Consider the following 21983-nt stretch of genomic DNA (forward strand, 5'->3'; position numbering starts at 1 on the left):
GCCACATTGGCAAAGTTGTGCCCAAAGATCGACAGTTATTACGTTGCAGTTTGTTGGTTACATAAACGTGCGAAATATAGAAGTTCCACAGTTCCGTAACATTGTGACTTGTATTTCTTGATGTATTTCTAGTCTCGGTGCCGGCCGCCGTGGCGGATTGGTTAGAACATCGCGCTATGAAGCCAGGGGTCCCGGGTTCGAATCCCGGCCTGGGCATGGATGTTTGCGAGTGTCCATTCATCAATTTCATCATCTCATCACTTATCCCCATCTTCGCAAATTAGCCAAAAGTGACACAAGAAGCGAAGTAAAATAAAGCAAATCAATCTAGCGTCAGTATGCGAAGTAGCATATATAAATCCTCGCCTTAAAATAAATAGGCCTACGTAGATTGAATTGAATTTGAATTTTTGTATACATTGGAATCACACAGACCCTTTTTTATTGTTAATATATACACCTCACAAGAAGTATGGAACATTGTTATGTTAAACATTAGTTGATAGTCGCAGCCTCGGAATGCAACAACCATGATATCTGTCTCTGCGGGACGTCCTTGTGTTGTCGCCGACATATGCCACAGTGCCTATCAGCTATTGCCTAATGTAACAATATTGCAAATTTTTTGTGAGGAGTGTATTTTCCTTTGTATTTTTTGGGGGTGGTGAGAGGTGATAATACGTAGGATTGAAATAGAGAAAACATCTACTTGTACTCTTGAATTTTTGGAAAGTTTGCCCTGAAAACCGGAAATTATACTTGAATTTTATCATGATCCTACAGCTACCACCTTGTAGAATTATTGCCACATGCATCCCAAATAATAATCATGTGTCGATCATCTCCTCGAATCTATCATCAAATACTGGTTAAACTTTCTTTGTAATATTTTACTCGATATATATGGATATTTTTTACAAGCTAAATTGTTATTCTTGATCTAGTATCGTTCTTTCGTGTAACAAAGACAGCTAAAATATTTTAATATATTTCTTTTCTTTCCAGTGCAATTATGGATTGTCTAGTAGTCCCTCTTCAAGAGAAGTTAGAAGATTGGAAAAAGTCAGTGATAAATATCGACAAAGAACATGCCAAAGGTAAGTGAACGATGAATTGTGGATATTTTCTTTATTCCACGTTCATATACGTTGCTCTTCGTCATTGTTTCAATAAATTTGTTTCTCTTCTAGCAACTTATACCTAATGAACGTTGTGGAATATACTTTCCAGAGACAAGGTTTAGTTCAGGAATTGAAAGGTGTATGATTCAGGGTTGTTAAATATCCAGGACTTGTAAATAAATTCAATTCCGGTCCAGGAGAGAAAATCAGCAAACCTATCTGGACCGCCAAGAACCTTTTTATCTGTAAAGTATTTCAATTCGGTCCAGGAACCTTTTTTTCCGGATCAATTTAAATACGGTCCAATCACAGTTTTGAAATGAAACAATACGCAAATTGGACCGAATTTTAATTTTGCGAGAAAAAAGGTCCCGTCCTGTTGCGGAACCAAATAGAACCAACCCATTAGAATGGATGGGTTCCCGGACCTTTAACAACCCTGGTCTGATTTTCACACAGATAAAGCGGGTTCAATTACAAGGTGGTGTCAGGAGTTTTTCTCTGGTTGTATTCTCCAGAGAGTTCTGACGTCACTCGTCTTCCAATCTGTTGAGTGCTTGTTTGATTTTGATTTGATTTGCTTTATTTTACTTCGCTTTTTGTGCCACGTTTGGCTAATTTGCGAAGATGGGGATGAGTGATATGATGAAATTGATGAATGAACACTCACAAACATCCATGCCTAGGCCGGGATTCGAACCCGAGACCCCTGGCGTCGTAACGCGATGTGTTTAGTGTTTGTGGGTGATCGTCGGGTGTAAAGTGGTACGAGTATGTTTTAACGATCGCTCTGGTTCAGAGGCCAAGAAATGACAAAATATGGATCTATGAAATTTGAATTTAATTTAGGTTGCGAATTATGCGATGGAAAACTTTATACATGTGAAAGTGAAGCACTCGCTCACTTCAACGCCTACTCACTTTTATTAACACCAACCAAGATCCGAGTAAATACTTATACGTGTGTATTTATTTCACTTGTTTTTGAACATAGCTTTTGATAGTATTTCGACGTCGGAAGAAACGGCCTGCAATATGCAAGTTTGGAACGCTCCCCAAGAAGGCACTCCAATTAAGTACCCCATCGTCTGCGACTACGAAATAGAACTTCCGAGTTCTTTCCTTTCTATCCTTGTATAGTACGTTAGTGTATTGGAATTCGTTAAAGAGCTATGGTGTTGTGAAAGTGTCATAACACTTTTGAATCACCCTGTATTTCTGCAATTTTTGCGAGTATGAAGGCGACCTCAGCTAATATGTGAGAAACATAAACAGAAATGAGTTATATTTCGGGATGACTTGGTATTGGCATACTCTATAGGCTAGTCCCGTCAATAATTCAAAGCCCCCACCTCCTCTGTATGCAAATTACTCGCACGTCTACTAATTGCTCCTCCTTCAATAAATTGGTGGACGGAACTGTTTGCGTACCTTGATAATAATTCGGATGTTGCACAAAACTGAACTCAATATCGAGTTGGAGTGGCATAACTTGATTAGAAGTTAGTTCGCCGTTAGCTCCGCTCCCCCTTGCTCCATAAACGCAACTTACGGCTTTGTGAGTGGAGGAGCAAATGTTATCTTCCATCCTCTCTTCTGTTGCTGCAGAACAAATACACAGACGTCAGAAGTTTTCACATTTTTCCATTCGCCCTCTTGGAGAAGGGAGGAATATGGATGATGGAGAACTCCAGAAGCCTCTGGAACTGCCTGGAGCATTTCTGCTTTATTTCTCTGGATGTCAACAGCAGAGGCAGGAAATTTCTCCGGAGACAGTTCGTCATAAATCTCACAATTTCTTGGAAACTCGAGCCTTCTTCTTTGCTGCGCTTTAATATGTTTTCGTTCGCTCTTGTTTGCTTTCCTTGTACTTATTTTTCACTCCTCCTTAGCTTTAGCACTTGTTTATGTACCTGTTTTGCACAGGGTGTTTCACTGGCTCTCGGTCCCTGATTTTCGCTTATAAAGATCAAACTATTGGTCATAATGTAATGAAATTTTGAAATTTGCTACGGACATACCTGGGTTGATTTGCTTTATTTTACTTCGCTTTTTGTGCCACTTTTGACTAATTTGCGAAGATGGAAATGAGTGATGACATGATGAAATTGATGAATGGACACTCGCAAGCATCCATGTCCAGGCCGGGATTCGAACTGGGACCCCTAGTGTCGTAGCGCGATGTGATAACCACTCCGCCACGGGGTCCAGCTGGACATACCTTGGTGTACGAGAAGCATGGTAACGTCACAGCAATTGTTGGAAATGGTCGTCATTACAATCAACGCATGCCTGTACACACCTCTCCATTATATAATGTTACAGAAGTTAGCCATCAACATAGCTGGAGTCACAGCGTCAATTTCCCGCCGAATGCTGTCTTGCAGTTCCATGATAGTCCGTGGCTTATTGCGATAGACCATTCCTTTCAGTATAGGAAGAAATGCGGTGGGGTAAGGTCAGGTGATCTGGGTGTTACTTTGACACGATCTTCAAAGAAGAACGCAATTTCTGGCATTGGAAGTGTAGCAATTGCCGCCATCCTGCTGAAAATAGCCATTACGTCACAACAGGGCCAAGAACTCAGACTGAAAGCACACGGCCGTACGATTGGGATTTAACAGCAGAATCGCCCAGACGCACGCGCATGCCCACGCAAGGGCCAGAGAGACTGTGGCGCCATGTTGAATGACGTCACCATGCTTCTCATGCAGCAAGGTATGTCCGTAACAAATTTCGTTACATTATGACCATTACTTTGATTTTTATAATCGAAAATGAGGGGTCGAGATCTAGTGAAACACCCTATACGTACATTTAAATTCTGCTGCTTTCAAAGATTATCCAGTAAAGTTCGTAGATCATATATATTTACATTTCCTTCATTCCATTTCGTCGTAACTTCGCACGTAAAAGTTAATACAGCACATTGCTCGTAACTGCATGAAAACACAAGCGTTTATTACGGATCATAAAATGTAACAGCCTCTGATTTTCCCAACGGAAAAATATTAATTCTTTCCCCACTTGACTTATCCTTGCCTTATTTCATCTTACATATTCATACACAAATTGGGTTGTTAAATTTTTTATTGTATTTCTGAAGCAGCACGCTTATTATTTTTGCAAAGTCATTAACGGAAATTATATAATGCTTTACGATACTCATTAGCATTCGATCACTGCAAGGAAGAGGAAAATACTAATTAACCTGTTTGGAACTTTTGTTTCAAATAGGTAACTTCTTTAAATTGTCTTCATATTTCTTTTGTCGAGTCAGCTTTCGGCAAGAATGCCTTAGCCATAAAAATGTATATTTAAATTTCTGACAAGTGTTTCTCTCTCTCTCTCTCTCTCTCTCTCCCTTCCTCCCCCCTCTCTCTCCCTCCTCCCCCTCTCTCTCAACCTAGTAAATCTGACCACCGGAATTGAGTTAAAACTATAGTAAATTTTCATAATGTCTTACGTTATAATTGAAAATCAAGCTGCGACTTCAGTATAAATACTTGTTGGCTTACAAAGGTAGATTTCAAGGTTGGTAATTCAGTACGATCTTGTATTTAACAAGATAACTGCCAACACTGAGGGTAATATGCCCTAACTACTTCATCATATACGTCAATATTGCTTTAGACCTTCATTCTTTCAAAACAGTGGTAAACTTGGTGAAGAACAGAAGAAATATAAGATTATAATCAAAACTTTAAACTCTACCCTTTCTGGATCATAGTTACAGCACACAGCAATACAAGGTGATTTTGGTATGCTTGTATGAAGCTGCATTGGCTTTTATTCATTTTGATACATCATTTTTGCGGAATTGAGTTAAAAGTTATAACACGTTAAGAAATGTTTACCTGCTTGAAACCAGGAGTCACGATTTTTTTAAAAAAGCAGTTAAAGATCCTTCGTTTTTATCAATTTATCCTAACTAGTGCTATTTCGCCTTGGAAAACTCTAAAAACTGCTAACATTGTACCTGTGCCCGTAGAAGGTGTTGCAAGTGTTGCAGTACTTAAGTATTCGAAAGAACACGGATAACGACGCTATGAAGAAAGCCTTGGCATGCTGTAGGCATTTATGTTCCCAACTTCCTTTTGACTTCAAAGAATGATTGTTTAATCACAACATTCTACCTATCATTAATAATAAGTGATACAAGTAGATAACTTTTGCTTCCTTGTACTACTCGTGGATGTTATCTAATCAAGACAGCTTCTTCTTTCTGTTGATCTTCCTTTCATGATCGTCTGTAGTAATTTGTATGTGTTGTATCTTAACATGTGTCTAAGTGAAGATATTCACCTCTTAATTGTGTTTATATATTTTTTTGCTAATTTTTGTTATAGTAACTAGGAACAAAAACATCGACGTAATAAGTAAAACTATATATATATATATATATCAATTTCAATTTCAATTTTCCTTTATTAAAGGGCGAGGTTCAGCCTGCGGCTGTTCTACCACCTAATAGTAATCAAATTATATCCTTGTACTTGTTTTATTTTTATATCTTCATTATTTTATATTATATTGCATTGTGTATCTTTATTGAATGTATTGAATTGTATAATTGTATTAGTTAAGATTATTGTAATTATTATGAATGAGTACAATGTCAGATTTATAGAACGCTGTAATTGGGCATCTGCCTCTTGTGTTCTCAGTGAAGAAAGAAATACGTAAGGGAAATGTAGGACATGTTGTCCCAAAATGTAGGACACAAAACATTCGCAATAAGTAATACAAATCCACGTGGGGCCTACCCGATGGCGCAGTGGTAGCGTCGTCGCCTTGCAATCAAGGGGTCTCGAGTTCGGTACCCGGTGGAGGCACATAGTGGTTCGGATCCCACTTTAAACTGTAAGTCAGTCCCGATTAGCCTTACTGTGCATAAAGTGGACTTTTACACTTAAAGTGGTGTTTTACACCAATTCAATAAACAACTTCAATATAAATCCACGTCTCGAACAAATGTAGTTTTTCAAACAGATGTTTTCAGATGATCTGCTAAGCCAGGTCGGAAATTATGTCGGTTTCGTGATTTGACGTAGCTTTCATTATCAGGGAATGAATTCCGGAAGATGAGAGCCATCCATGCTAGTTCTCGAAACGTTGGGTATAAACTTCGATTAAACTAGCACATCATCTGATAACATCTGTTGCGTTACGTCACCAGGAAATGAATTGATTCTTCGAGAGTCCAGGCTTCCGTCCCATGTTGACCACACACACGTAGCACTTAACAAATGCTATCCTCAGCCAGTGTGCAAAGTGAATTTTGCAAATAATAATTTTTACATTTTAATAGAGATTAAGGTGACCAGATTTTAGAAACAACAAAACGGGACATTTTTCATATTTTTCTGAAGGAAAAAGGGACAAAGCGGTGCTGCAAAATGTGCATATTTTAATATAAAAACTGTTCGTCACATTTATGTTTGGAACGTAATTAAATAAGTAAATACTGTGTACAGGTACGGACACTACTGGGTTGTAGCAACGGGATCATTACAACCTAGAAGTGTATGTGACTGTACATAATTTACATAATACGTTGCACTACAACCAAGCACACCTTTAGAATTAGAAGTCATTCATTGATATTTTGCTGATGAATGAATCTTCTTGAGTACATCCTCTTTTCAAAGAACATATTTTAAAATTTTACACACGTGTGATTAAAGTTCACCTTAGTAGTCAACATTGCTTTCAAAGTTTGTACTGAAAGAGTGTTCTTTTCAATTGTCCACAAACAATTCATGTCTCGTTCAGTGGGAACATTAATTCCAGGTAAACAGAGAAGAAACTCAACATTTTAAGAAAATTCGAATATGGCATGGCACATTGTGTTCACATTGAAATATGAAATAATTTCTACCCAACAATGCCATATAATAGTAGACAAGTCACTTTCACGAAAAACGGACATTTTGTTTTATGTTCAAAGAAAATCGGGACAGAGACTGAGAAAAAGTGGACTGGTCATCTCGATAGAGATTCTTCTGAATATGAATTCATCGTAGACTACTATCAGGGTGCGAATTAACGGGGGGATGTTATTCCCGGGATGTTTTTATCCCTCTCAAAAAGATGGAGCTGAAAGCATAATAAGTATACCATTTCTTTACTAAGTAACAAACGCAAGAAAAATCATTCGTGTCCATTTATCGTCCACTCATCAAAGATTTCCATGCCGAAATATTTATACTTATGCAGCCTTGTGGATTAAAGGAGGACAGACACCATTATGCAACTGACCACATACCATAGTGATGATATTTTACGTGTATGAAGGTGTTCACAAGAAACTTGTACAGTTAGGTTAGATGAACGTTAAGTTTGAACGTGGCAAGATAAATTTGGTTAAGTTTTCGGTGCTATTAGTAAGATAGCTCTTTTTATGTACGAATTTGGGTCTTTTTATAATGTAAATGTACTGTTTTAAATTACGTGTAAATGTTGTCATAAGATTTAATGACGTTAAATGTTCTAAGATACTTAGAGCCGTAAGGTAATAGGTTAGTTTACTGATTGTGGTAACACATATACAAACGGCCCTGATTAGCCTATCTGTGCATAAAATGGACTTAAAAGAAGAAAAAAACACCTCAAACTTTACATACTAAAAAAAAGTACGTCCCAAAATGAAGTCACAAATACGCCACTGAGTGCCCCCCCCCCAAGCATAAAGCTTAATTCACACAGTGTCTACTATATTCTTAATAATATGGAAACCAATGTTATACTCTGTGACCAATTTTTTTAGGGTTCCATCCGAAGGCAACATGTGAGACCGAAGAAGCGACTCGTTGCCTTAGAGGCCCCAGCGAGCGCACCCGCCGGGGGGAAAATTCAGATTTATTGGTTCCAAACAATTACTTCCATCTTCGTCCCCTTTCTGGCGGTTCACCAAACAATAAATTAGGGGAGGGATCCCGTCTTTTAATTTCCTTTGCTCTTGACCTTTTAATGACATTTATCAACCCTCCTCCTCCGCACAAAATAGTTTTTAAAAGTTTAGAGAGAAAGTCGAAACAATTTAGAGAAGATTGAAAGAGCCAGTATATTTTGGCGCAGGAGGGTCCTATCAAGCGATCGTCTTTTGTGGTATACTGGAACCTTCGATACTGTTCTGCAGCGACTGTTTTCTGTGGCGCCTGTACTGGTACTTTGTGAACTATGAATATGCACTGAAAAACTCCTTCTCTCTACTTCCTCCTCTCTGTCTTCGTATCTTTCTGCTTCTGCCTTCATATTTCTTAGCTTGTTTGGTTCTTTCCGATGTAATGTAAATTCTTCTTCAATTGATTGCTTTAACTCCAATCCCATGATCGCTCATCATCATCTTCGCGACTAGCCAAAAGTGGCAGAAAAACGAAGTAAAATACACAAAATCAATAAATTAGTCAATCTGCTCGTTTGCCACCCGGAATGGGTGCTTCCTCGCTCCCTGGCTAAGGCTCTCTCCTTCGGTGCAATTTTGATGAACCCGCGACATGTAACTAACAGATATTTAGATGTATAGTCGGTGGCAATAAAATGAGACACCTGAAATATCCGCTTCCCTGCAAGGCGCGTCTTCGTCCAGCAGCAAGCCTCCGCCTCATGGAGCGTCATTATGCAAAGCATGGAAGGCGGCATTAGCATAATAATGGCCCAAAGTTTGTCACATTAGGACTCCACTGCACCTCACGAAGTGCCCGGAAACGCTTCTCTTTTCCGGTTGGTTGAGCCAAGCTCTCTCCTCCGTCCTTTTTCCTTCTCAGCTCCGGCTAATTGGAAATCACGGAGTCTAGTGTCGGAATTCTTCTCGTGCAGTTTTCTATTTATGAATCTTGCAAGGTGAAAAATATACGAGAAAAAAGATCTTTCAGTTGACAAATCTATCTTCCTTCAGGGACAGATCGGTGTTGAATTCTGAATAAGACCGGGGCCGGTTTTAGAGGGGCGGGGGCAAATAATGTGCGAGGCCTGTTACCAGAAATACTTATAGCTTTTCCCCCCCTTCATGCAACCCTCCTTAATACTGTGCATACAATTTTTGTATTGGTTCCCTTTGCATTGTGTACAGATAATGTTGGAATCATATAGCGAACTGACTACATATGGCAATTCGCGATTAAAATTAACCGATATGCCATCTGGTGGTGTTTTCAAGAACTGCTCTACGTAGGATACGTTGTGTTGAAGTAGTTTAAAGCATGAGGAATATGCGAAAGAGTAAGGTCTACTGTTCAGGTTTTCTAGTGCTGTAAATCGTTTTATGGGTCAGAACAAATGAAAAGATTTCATGTGTTTCCACCCCCGTGGAATCAACACAATAAAATTTGTAGATAAATCAGGGAAAACGTAATTGATTGACAGAAGATTGGCATGGGGGATAAAACTAATTCGGCTAGGAAATTACGAAGAATGCACGAGTCTGCTCATTTTATTTCTTGAGAGATAAATATTACCATGAAATTAAAGTTTTCAATTGTACTTTATAAAAAGTCATGAAGCGTCTTACCCAGAATCCATGTAAGTATTATGTATGTGTGAAATTTGGAACAGGTGCAAGAGAAGATGAAAATAGTTTGAGAATGAATTAATGTAAAATGTAACAAGAAAAAGAAATTGGAGATGCTAATGTTTCTGTTCTATTCAGTACGATGTCCTTTTTCAGTGAGGATAGCCCGGTCATGAAATCATGATTATTATTATTATTATTATTAAACCAGCCTTCCTCTTTCGAGAAAGAACTGCAACGATATGTTCGCAATTTTCTCCTGCCCCAGCTTTTCAAGTGCAGGTCAATTTCAATTGCTTTATTTTCAAATAATTTCCAAGAACCCCAGTTACAACATGAGGTGCAGATGATACAGCACTGCTTTCATGAACCAGTGCGTTTACATTGGTTTCGTATGCGTTTTCCGTGTTATTTTTGCCTATCATAATTAAAGGCTTCGTTCCCAGCACAGCTTCACCTTCGTTCGAGTTCCTGGAATTCACATCGCATTCACAATATTTAAAAATATCGCGCAATTTAAACGGTTCTACTAACATACCAGCCATGACAACACGCTGCTATTTTGTACTGCTGCTGAATGTAAACAGAGATTTATCCTACAAAGAGCGGCCATATTGGAAGCGACACTAGTGCTCAGGTGGTAGTTTTAATCGCAAATTGGCTACTTCTCCCATCTGATTCATAGCTGCTCCATGATAGCCTTGATCTAAATTCCTATGTAGGCACAAACTCAAAGTATGACGATGCGATGAAGTTGTGACATGTAGATACAGAAAACGTAGCAGGTTTTTGAGTATTTGTTTTAAGTCCACTTTTATGGAGAGAGAGGCTAATTGGTACTGCACCTACAGTTTCAAGTGAAATACGAACCACTGTGTGCTTCCACCTGGTATCGAACTCGTGTCCCCTTGATTACAAGGCAGCGACGTTAACATTGCGCCATCGGGGAGACCTCGTAACATTTTTTTTTTTTAAAATACCAAATTGAGAACTGTATTTACTGTAAAAAAAAAAAGTAGTTTCCCTGTGATTTGCACCACGCCATGAAGGTGTATAGGGGCTGTGGAGTTAGGCCCCAGACTTTCTTGATCACAACTGAAGGTGCGGGTGATGTGATCAGCACCACGCCCATGGCCGCCTTTGCCCCCCAGTTTTTCCCCCAGGTAACCTGTTTATACGACGCTGGGAGGACGCCAAAGCCTCTTGATCAGGCGGAAAAAATCCCAGTTCTCCCCAACCGGGGATCGAACCTGGGTCTCTCGCATGGTAGTCAGACGCAATAACGACTGAGCTACCGAAATTACTGGTAATGTTTACAACAAATATTTCGCACTTATCGTTAGTACTAGCGGTGTTTTATTTGAAAACTTTCAAGGGGATAAAATTTTAATAACAACTTTTGAACCATTAGGATATGTAAAAAAAATAGAAAGATACAGTATACACAGGGGTGCGCACTTACAAATTCCACCCTGAACTTGTTCCCTGCCCAACATATCTCTGGAACAAGACCGCGCATAGCGGAAGAGAAGGGGAGAAATCGAGTGGGCAGAGGAAAGCAGCACACACTACTGGTAAGGCTGGTTACGGCAGTCCTTTTCACCCCCTCCACGCAAACCCGTTCCTATCACGTGTTCGTTGGTGGAGCCGTCTCGCGTCACTTCTTGAGCAGAGATTTGTTTTTGTTCGCCTCCTCCAGAGATAATTGGAAAAGAGTGATGATAATGTTTTGAATGTAAACTGTTTAGTGCTCTCAGTTCGATTCTTGGAATCATTTGCTTTGCAGCATCACACAATTGCTCTCTGAGCCGTGTTGGACACGCCCCTTTTTTCCCCTGACCAGGTGGAAGTGTTATTCTCTTTTATAGCCCATGCTTCAAACTCATTTCCTGTCGGTTAATCACTGCAGATGAGTTCCTTTCCTTAATGTCTAAGTGGCTGTTGCAATCAGTTTCAGCCTTGCAAGGAGCAGGGGTCCCGGACATCCTGTAATATACGGAAACGTCACGTTTTTCATTAAGGTGTCCCCCTAGAAGTCTTGTCCCTTATTTCAAATTTCGAAATTGTTGAACAAATCTGACCTCATTCTAGATAATTATTGAGCATAATTCTATATTGCATCTTCATATTTGGTGGGGAAGTATACTGTGGTATAGCTCTAGCAAGTTGCTGATCTATATATTCCGTAAAAACAAGTGAGGAGAAGTGTTACAGAGAATCTAATTTTGAATCCACGACTCTTGCGACACCGTCGTATGCGACACTAGCATTTCTGCCGTCATATGCGACAGTGTATGGAAAATATATTCCATGACAGTTGCGACACCGTCATCTGCGACACAAAGTGTAAATAGCTTCCCGTCACACTTTATCCAGGCTTAGGACTGCCAGCATCATGGAAGCTTGTGTGTTTTTTAAAACCTTTATTAGTTTTCCTTCACACTGGCATCATGGAAGCTGGGTCTTTAAAAGCTGGATGTATTTATCCCTTGTCAATGACGGATTTTTTAGATCACTTGTCAGTATAGGAGCAGACTGCAATCCCTTGTCAATGTAGAAATGTAGAATGCGTCGTTTCTCTTGTAATTGAACCAATATCTTACTATTTTCATTCTAATTTCTGAACGTACGCCATTCTCCTCAAAAAGCGCTTCAGATCTCTATCAGAGGCGTATATTCGGGGCTATCTAGGCTATCTGCGAAGCCCAGACTCAGTGAATAAAATACGCAAAAAATATCTATCAGAAAATGTGCATGAAATTGTTCATTTCAATTAGAAGATGAACCTGATTTCTTAGAGGAGTTGGAAACATTGCCCGCTTTCTTTGAATTCGCGAGACGTCTGGCCCAGCGCCGGCGGGCAACTTCACGGGGGTCACCATGGACAAGCTTGACAGGACCCCGATCAATGGGGAATTTTGAAGCCAAATTATCGCAGCTAGGGTAAAGTCTGTCACATGCAGGGACAAGAACATCATTGAACGCTTGCAGAGGAGTTGAAAAAGAGGTCGTTGACCTTCAAACAACTAGAGATACAGTGGGGAGTAGAAAATTGTTGGCTGAGTGGGAATGGTTTATGAGTGCATCTAAAAATTACCGAAATGAAGGACCAGTTCTAGTCTAGATCGCGTCGAGTGGCCTTGGTACGTGGAATTTATTTAGAGGCAGCGTGTGAATACAGTAGTGAGTGGATTGTACTTTTGTGAATGATATGTGCTGTGTTGTGTAGTGAACTGAAATGAGGGACATAATTAACAATCTGCCTATTCGGCTTATGAATGACGATAAGGTCCAAATCGTTGTGGATTTTTCTTGTATGTCCACTTTATGAACAGATATGCTAATGGGGATCGGATCTACAGTTAAAGTTGTATCTAAATCACCATGTATCGAACCCGGGACCCCTTAGTTTTAAGGCAACGACGTTACCACTGTGCCAACAAGGAGTACCCGAACATAAAATCGTGAAAATAGGTAGGTTGAAATTTTATTTTTATTCTCGTATATAGGCCTACATAATATTTCACAATATGGGCCTCTTATTTATGCAAATAAGAATGAAATTCTTGAAATCCTTTCCTAGCTGACAGTGTACATTTCCATGTTTTATTTATGAGGTATATATTTTTAATCACAGAGTCACATCACTTCAACCCGCCACCCCAAATGAGTTAAAAACACAAAAACACCCCCACCAGCAAATTTTTGTCCATTCGAACACTATGATATTGTGTGATAGCCCAGGTTCTAAACCAGTATACGCCACTGATCTCTATGCATTTCATAGTCGGCAAAGGCTCTTTGTATTCTCTCATCTAATGTAATGTACTGACGTCGCCTACGTTTCCCTTTAAGATTCAAGGCCCTCCCTCTCACATAAGTAGTCGTTGTACACAGCTTCTAATGTTAAAGTCTGCACTGATTGGTACACTTTAGTACTTGACTTTTCTGTCAATACATTAACTGTAGGGTTTTATCCCTCGACTACATTGTTAGTCCTGTGCCGCTGTTAGGAGCAGTTCCACATGGAAATGTCGAAAACAGAGTTGTTCATCCACTGTTCAACGAAATAATAAAAAATTTCCTCAATATGTCGTGGTTTGGCGCATCTTCCATCACACACAGCCATCCATCATCGGCGTCAGCCACAGGGAGGTAAGCCAGAGCTGAACACATTCTTATACACAGCCGCACGTCTGGATCTGTTTTGTAATCGTTTGTCAGTCCCAACTCCTGCACGTTTCGCCACAAACATTGGTTAAAGTGATAATTACAACCACTGATCTGAGCCTCGGGAAATACTTTCTTCAGAGACGCTATTGCTGCTGCACGTACGCAAATGTCGCTAATTCTGGTAAACAAATTAGAAATCGTAGGGGAAAATCCAAGCAGTGTCGCTTATGACGGGAAAAAAACAGTTTTTGCCTTAGTGTCGCAAATGACGGTGTCGGAAATGTCGGAACTCCTCTAATTTTGAGGGCGACTGAACCCCGCTGTCTGTTTGTTCCACGCACACGCACGTAATATACAGATGGGGGACAAAATAATACGAACACCTGTGAATGTAGAGAAAATCTTTATTAATAGGGGGTTGGACCACCCTGTGACTGAAGTACACTTTGTATGCGACGTGGGATGGACGCATAGAGGTCATGCACAATGTTTAAGGGAATATGGAGCCATTCTTCCTCCAGATCAGTCTCCAATTCCGAAAGTGTGGCTGGAGGCGGACTTCGAGCACGAAGTTTGGACTCCAAATATCCCCACAAATGTTCTATAATGTTCAGGTCAGGAGACTGTGGGGGCCATTCAAGATGTCCTACTTCATCGTAATATTCTTCAAACCATGTTTGGACAGACCCAGCAGTGTGGATAGGAGCGTTGTCGTCTTGAAAAAGTGGTCGGTCCCCAGGAAATAAAGTCTGGACAAAAGGATGGAGATGATCCCCCAGAATGCTGCGATAGTGACTGGCATTGATCTTCCCATGCAGAAAAACAAGTGGTCCCACACCATGCCAAGATATCGCACCCCATACCATAATGGACCCACCTCCATGCTTCACAGTCGGCAAGAGGCAGTCAGGATGAAATGCATCTCGAGGCGTTCTCCACACATAAACGCGCCCCGTGGTCTGAAATAACGTGAATGTTGATTCATCAAACCAGATGACTTGTTGCCACTGCTGTGGGGACCAACTTCTGTGAGCTCTGCACCATTGGCGTCGCTTGACAGCATTACGTGATATCACCAATGGCTTACGAATTGCCACTCGGCCAGAATGTTTGCAGCATGGAGTTCCCTTTTGGCAGTTTTGGTTGAAATGGGCTCCTGGAGATGCCTGTTCATTTCAGATGTTATCTCGGATAACGATTGCTTGTGCTTTCGGGCCACTATGCGCTTCAACACCCTCCTATCCCGAGCAGCAAGCTTTGTCTTTCGTCCACTGTTGTGCTTTGAAGACGCCATCTTACCTTGTGTTGTGTACGCTGTCATAACGGCTGATACTGTGCTCCTTGCACACCCAACAAGCTTTGAGGTTTCAGTCACCGTGGCTCCAGCTGAACGTGCTACAACAATCATGCCTCTTTGGAACTCTGTCAGGTTTGACATTGCAGTGTCTCTTCAGAGCCTATGATAGATGAATGCACCACCAATGACTGCTGTTGGCAAACTAATACCTTCCCCTTCACAGCCACTAGGTGGCAGACTTCAGTGCCAGGTGGTGCTGCTGTACTGCCGGTGTGAAATGTGGCATACTTTTTCACAGGTGTTCGTATTATTTTGTCCCCCATCTGTATCTCTTTGGATAATTAGTTAACTCTTTTAATTAGCTAGTTTAAGTGATTAATAACATGGGTAAGATTAATTATTGTGTTGTTTTGGATTTTTTCAATTCAAATGATAATTCCGAAAATAAAACTGTCTGTTTCTAATTCCCAACACTATAATTAAAATAGATACTTTTGTTTTGTATTTCAAAATTTGGAAATCAAACTGTCTTTTAAATAGTATCATGGTTAACATTGGCCGTTCGTTTCAAAAAAACAATTGAAAGTGGTGTGAAGAAAACTTTTGTAGTCATTTTCTCAAAAAAGGGTCTTAATTATTATTTTTTTTTCTTCAAAAAGTTATGTCATAGATACACTATTACTCAGTAACTGTATAAAATTTAAAAATGGAACGCCAATGGGATCCGGAGTTGTGTTAGATTTATGTTATGTTAGGGTAGGTTAGGTAATGCATAATAACATATTCTGATAGACAAATTCCTATAATTCAAATGATGTAAAAGTCTAATGAAATACAACATTGTTTGAATTAACGTACGTGATGCTAATGTTTACAATCCCAGTTATTAGAAATACAGGTTGATTCAAATGTCCGGTTCCATAGGCAACTCCTTTATTGTTGCACATAACGAAAACTGGAAAGAAGGGAAAGTTGTTGAAGATAGGTGAGTTTCAATCTAAAGTGCTCGAATTTTCAACGTAGCACCGTTCAGTCTGTACATTGATACGAGCCTCATTGGTAGCCGAATGATTGTCCTGGAATACTGTATGTCATCGCAATACCTCACAGTACTGGGTAAATTTAGAATTGATGACGATAATTACTGATGGTATTAGGCGCTGCAGTCGAAGTGTAATTCGAAAAACTTTCGCTTCCAGTCCAAGGCTTCAAGACTGAACCGCAACCTTCATTTACGGTCTTGCACCTTTCGGACACGGCCAGAGAATATGATATATTATGCAGACAATTTATAGTTCTTTCAAGCAACCTGTATTTATACATAGTTAGATTGGTTTCGAATGTATCGAAACATTAAGAATGTGTTGACTTTGAATTGTTTAACCTCCACAGTCACGCTCGTGCCGATCCAAATAATTTTGTCGCATTAACATACTATTTACTAGGACTTAGTTCGTACAGAACTCTAAAATTTCACTGTACAGGTTTCGGATACATCGTCCATTCAGAATGCAAATGTTCTATCTCTAAATTGTAAACAAATCAAGATATTTTGGCTGTGGTCAATTTGGGATGCAATTGTTTCATCTCTGCTATAGTCTGATGACTGATGCCTACATACAACCAATATTGATACATTGATAGTCTTTTTGGTCCATGTGCAGAATTTGGAAGCAGCCTTGAGAGTGCAAACTCCAACAGCCAATGATACTACCTTACAACAATTTCCTCAACCAACCACAAGCACCATCCGAGTATGAGATAAACCACTTGCATTCTAACCTTAGTCACTTGTGGGAGCTGCTTAGCAATAGTAGTGGTCTTCGGTTCTTACTTTTGTTGTTAACAGACAAACATTTTTAATAATAGTGTAATCAAAGTAGTTGATTAATTTCCCAAAATATGACTTATTTATTGTACTTTGCTACCGAATGACAAATTTATAACGAAATTGCATCTTCATCTCATTTCCAGAATGCAGTGTTCTATCTGGTAGATGAACGTTGGCACTCTCAAATCAAAACTAGTGGTGCAATCAATTGTTCTATCTGAAATTTCAATTATTAATTACAAAATAACTACCTCACGAAACAACTACTTCTTTTTAGAGAGGCTTCAACATGTCACCCTTTGCAATGATACTAACTTTCAGCGCAATGATGACAATGGCTCAATAAATATATCATGTCAAACTTTAAAGGGCTCTCCTTATAAAATGAAAAATGGCATGGAACATTTACATTCTCAGTGGACGACATGACGGGTCATTTTTCATTGATTGTCGTCTCTCACTGCGAAGTTGTTTTGTGAGTTATTATAAGTTCATCAGTGTACTAAATTTTGTTTGTATTGCTCTTGTAAATTCTGATATATCAATAGTTGATGCAGACAGACTGACGGAGATATACACGGAAATGACAGTCGCATAAGTATTAGTACCCTAAAGCTTACAATAAAATTGTATTTTTTTTGTCAATAATTTTACAGTGGTTGTACAAATTTATCAGAACAAGTATATTGATAATAAACCCATTCACATTGATTGATTAATTAAAATATTTGTCTTCATCCTTCAGAGTACAAACGAGCTAAAGCCGACCTGAAGAAGAAGTCCACTGACACACTACGCTTGCAGAAGAAGGCTAGGAAAGGAAAGAGTGGGGAACTACAGAGACGCGTCGAGACTTCCCTTCAGGATGTCACAGAAAGAAAGCACCTATTGGAGGAGACGGAGAAACATGCTGTTCGGGCTGCGCTGATTGAAGAAAGATCCAGATTTTGCCTTTTTGTTGCATATCTCAAGCCAGTAGTGGTAAGTACATTATAGAAGATAAGGACGATGTGCTTTCTTCAAACCCATTTCTTAATTTGGTTCATTCGATTGATATTGAAACCATTTTTCTTTGCTATATTGAAGAGCTTTTCTTCTTTTATAATTTCTTCATTGTTTGAGCACAATTGTTGTGTCATCTACAAGAAAATCAAAGTACATGAGAAGGTTCTGAATTCATATGAATGTGTTTTTCTCCGTCTAACTTTTTTCTGTGAATTGATGGTTGTATCATTGACCCAATTATCTCGATCTCCAGATCCAAGAAAAAAATCTAATTTTTCTTCACACACATACTTAATGCAAGGGCGTGATTGATTAAACATTTCTACATACCTCAATATTGATATTTTCAATTTTAGCTATTATTAGCGCATCGTCTACATATCTAATGTAAAGTATGATATGGTATCCATACCAATCTGATTAACAGTTGGAGATGTAATGGAGTAAAAATTAAATAAAATAGAGGAAAAACAAGAACACGCAGTGATATGTAAGGGTATAAAATTCCTTTGTTCCTGTCTGCTGTAACATCTGCTGCTGAAATTGGTAGACAAAGGAACTCAACTCGGAAACAATAAAGGGTTTAGTAACAGTGGGTTTCATTGTTCATCCAAAGCTTCTATTCTATCTCTGTTCTAACAATAGAAATATGCATGCAAGTTGAAAAAAATCTTCTTAGTTTAGAGAAACATCGTGCTGCACCCTGGAGCTTTTCATTCGGGGCGGGGGGAGAGTTGGATCAGTGGAAGTTTCTGCAGTTGTAGGAAATATTTCAACATGTTGTTTAAAATGCTACGGCTCATTATTTGTTTTGTAAATTAAAAGCGAAGTTAATATATGAAGATATGCTAGGTAAGAATAATCTTCATAACAAATAAGTGGAACCATTGATGCTGAACGATTTTTTTGCTTCCATCTTAAACTTTTCAAGGTAAAAGATGGAGTACATGCAATGAATACTTTTCTTTACTTATAGGCAGTGATTTATTACTACACTTCCAACATCCCCCTTTCCTTCAACTCCCCCCCCCCAAAGATTTTCACAAAGTCCCAATTTATGAGCATTTTGGCTCTAAATTTATGCAGTCGTTGTGAGGCATGTATTGCCGCCGTAAGCAGTGATAATATTCCCCATTAGTGCCTGCCAAGACTGCCCATAAGGGGGATTATAGCGCAGACTGCTCCATCAAGATTTTTGGGGGGGATTTTTATACCTTCCAATAATATACAATTCAACATGTAAAATATATATATATATTTATATATATATATATATATATATATATATATATATATATATATTTAAATATATGAAAAATGTACACCTTAAATGCTCCATATTTAATCCATTAGATGAAGAAAAGAAAGTATTAAAGGACAGGGGTGCCCGCAGGTGGGTTTGTGGACCAACATTGCATCCACCCAACTTGGGGGGGGGGGTATAATGGAAATCTTCAAACGCACTTATCTCGGTTGCTATTTAAGATAGAGGAATGATTTTAACCGCAATGAGTTCAGTTCGATGCCATTCACTATAACCAATACAAAATTTCATTCCTTATCTAATATTTATGCTTTGTTTCAATGGAAACCTTTCTAAATGTCAGCACACATGGTTATTCTGGAGTGGATTGATTGATTGAGTTGGTGTTTTTAAGTTCACTTTATGCACATTAAAGCTAATCGGGACTGGACGTACAGTTTAAATTGGGATCCAAACCACTATGTGCCTCCACCGGGTATCAAGCCCGGGACCCCTTGATTACAAGGCAACGACGCTACCACTGCACCATCGGGAGGCCCCTGGGGGTGGGAGCAATATCCAACTCTTGAATATAAGTGTTCAGTCTTAGATTATGGCGGATATTTTAGTTAAGGGGAATTGAGCATACTGATGCGGATATTCTGGTGTGGGGACTGAGAATTATTTGTTTTGGAGGAGGAAATATCCACTCTTCAATATCAACAGTAAGTCTAAAATTGGCATGGTAATTTTGGTGTGAGTATTGAATATTAAATTTATGGGGGGGGGGGGGGTGGATATGATGCTCTTGATAAAATGTTAAATCTTAGATTGTCAAGGGATTTCTGTAGGGGGATGGGAGAGTTCTAATATTATATTTTGGCGACTATATTTAACCCTATGGTATCCACACATTTTCGGCACCAAACGTGCGAAAAGAGAAGCTGGAAAAGAGTAAATATCGCGGGACCCTAAGAAAGTATTTACACCCCATTACATTAATATTCTTGAAAGAATGGATGTAAAAATTACTGAGCTGAATCTGAAGTTTAATACTATAGCTGTATACTATATACGAGGGTGGTTAATTTTTGTAAATACCATATCTATGCCGACGATTTTCAATTATATTTCTCCTTCCACCCACAACAAACACTGCATGCAATAGAAATTGTTAACAATGACCTTAAACAAATAAGTATTTGGTCTGCATACCATGGCTTACATCTAAACCCGACTAAAACCCAGTGTATTCTTGTAGGTTCCCCTAAAATTTTGAGCAAAATAGATAAATCTAGCCTCCCTAAACTCAATGTAAATGATACGCATCTGCCCTTCTCCACTACTGTTAAGAATCTGAGTGTGATACTCAACCACCATCTCACCTGGGCAGAGCACGTTAACTCTGTATCTAGAAAAGCTTTCGGTGCATTGCATTCACTCTATCGGCTCAAAGACTTCCTCCCTGCATGCATAAAAATTAAACTGGCCCAGTCTCTTATCTTTCCCATTATTGACTATTGCAACATTGCTTTCTTGGATATCAATCACGAGCAAGCTAAACGACTGCAGCGAATCCAAAATGCCTGCATTCGTTTCGCTTTTAATCTAAAATGTTAAGAGCATTTCACACCGTGCTTCGCGAAGGTCGACTTTCACAGCCGCAACACCAGATCACGCGAAAGGTCTCTGCTCTTCATTCCACTCCACAAATCCAACTTTTATGCAAATTCTTTTTCTTTTACCTCAGCAGGCTCTTGGAACAAGTTGCCACCTGAAATTCATATCTCTTCCTCAGTTGTGACGTTCAAAAAATTCTTAAAGGTACACATATTATATAATGAAAATTAAATGCTTGACTTCCCTAACAAAGTGGCACGTGCAGAGAATGATAGGAAGATGTAAGGCACAAAAATGATTTAACGTAATAGTTAATATGAATTATTGTCAAGGTATACTGTTTTGGACTGTGTTTAAGTAAGTGCAATGTAATATATTTGCTTGTACATGTGTAAGGGCAAAAATATGTATGTGTGAGTGTGTGTGCCCATATCTATTGGTTAGATTACATTCTCATATGTATTTTTCTTTGAATTTTTTTATTCCTCTGTAATTTTATATATATTTTTTCTTTTTTCAATATTACACATTCAAATTTTTTTGTAAACATGATCAAGTGGAAGAAAGGCTCCACAGCCTTAACTTCGCCATGTAAAAGAAGACAAAATAAATAAATAAAATAATTATATTTACCGCAAGCAGGGGGGGGGGGGTGGGGGGCGAGTTCTTCGAAGGAGGAACAATATTATATTCTCACCCTGAGCTTAGACATTTCTATCTAGGGTTCTGTAATGTCTGGTGAAACAATACAATGATTGAATTGTTCACATGGCAGCAGAATGTTATTTGGTTTGCTCAGGTTGAATTTTCTCTCTTTAAGTTGTCACAATTTACGTTAAATACTCAAATTGTGGGTTTTATGAATATTATTTGCCACTCACAAGCACTCTATAAATGCATATTTATATAATTTAATTTATTACATTAAACCAATCAATGTGCTAGCTTTCCATTATTTCGAAAATTGAACAATTAAAAAAAATATGGACAGTTCAACATGGTACTGTATTAAAATAAAAATCAATTATTACGTATTCATCCAAACTACCGGGTGATCTATTTGGATGTCATAACAGTAGAGTGTTATATACCAGAAACCATTCAAATTATTGCCTCTTAATGCTACATACATGTGTAGGAGAGTCACAGTTTTTGGATCCCAACACTCAACAGGCCCACAA

General features: G+C 38.9%; 1 protein-coding gene across 4 annotated transcripts in view; it reads left to right on the top strand.

Annotated features, from left to right (window-relative positions):
• mim (missing-in-metastasis) overlaps positions 1–21983 on the top strand; it is a 438609-nt gene that overhangs the window by 340428 nt on the left and 76198 nt on the right. For all 4 annotated transcript variants that reach the window (XM_083139464.1, XM_083139467.1, XM_083139465.1 and 1 more), the window contains exons 5-6: positions 1006–1097; positions 17680–17915. In XM_083139464.1, the coding sequence (XP_082995590.1) occupies positions 1006–1097; positions 17680–17915 (328 nt within the window). The remainder of the gene's footprint in view (positions 1–1005; positions 1098–17679; positions 17916–21983) is intronic.

The sequence above is a fragment of the Lepisma saccharinum genome, chromosome 17 (genome assembly GCF_977018435.1).
Source record: "Lepisma saccharinum chromosome 17, izLepSacc3.1, whole genome shotgun sequence".
Lineage (NCBI taxonomy): Eukaryota > Metazoa > Arthropoda > Insecta > Zygentoma > Lepismatidae > Lepisma > Lepisma saccharinum.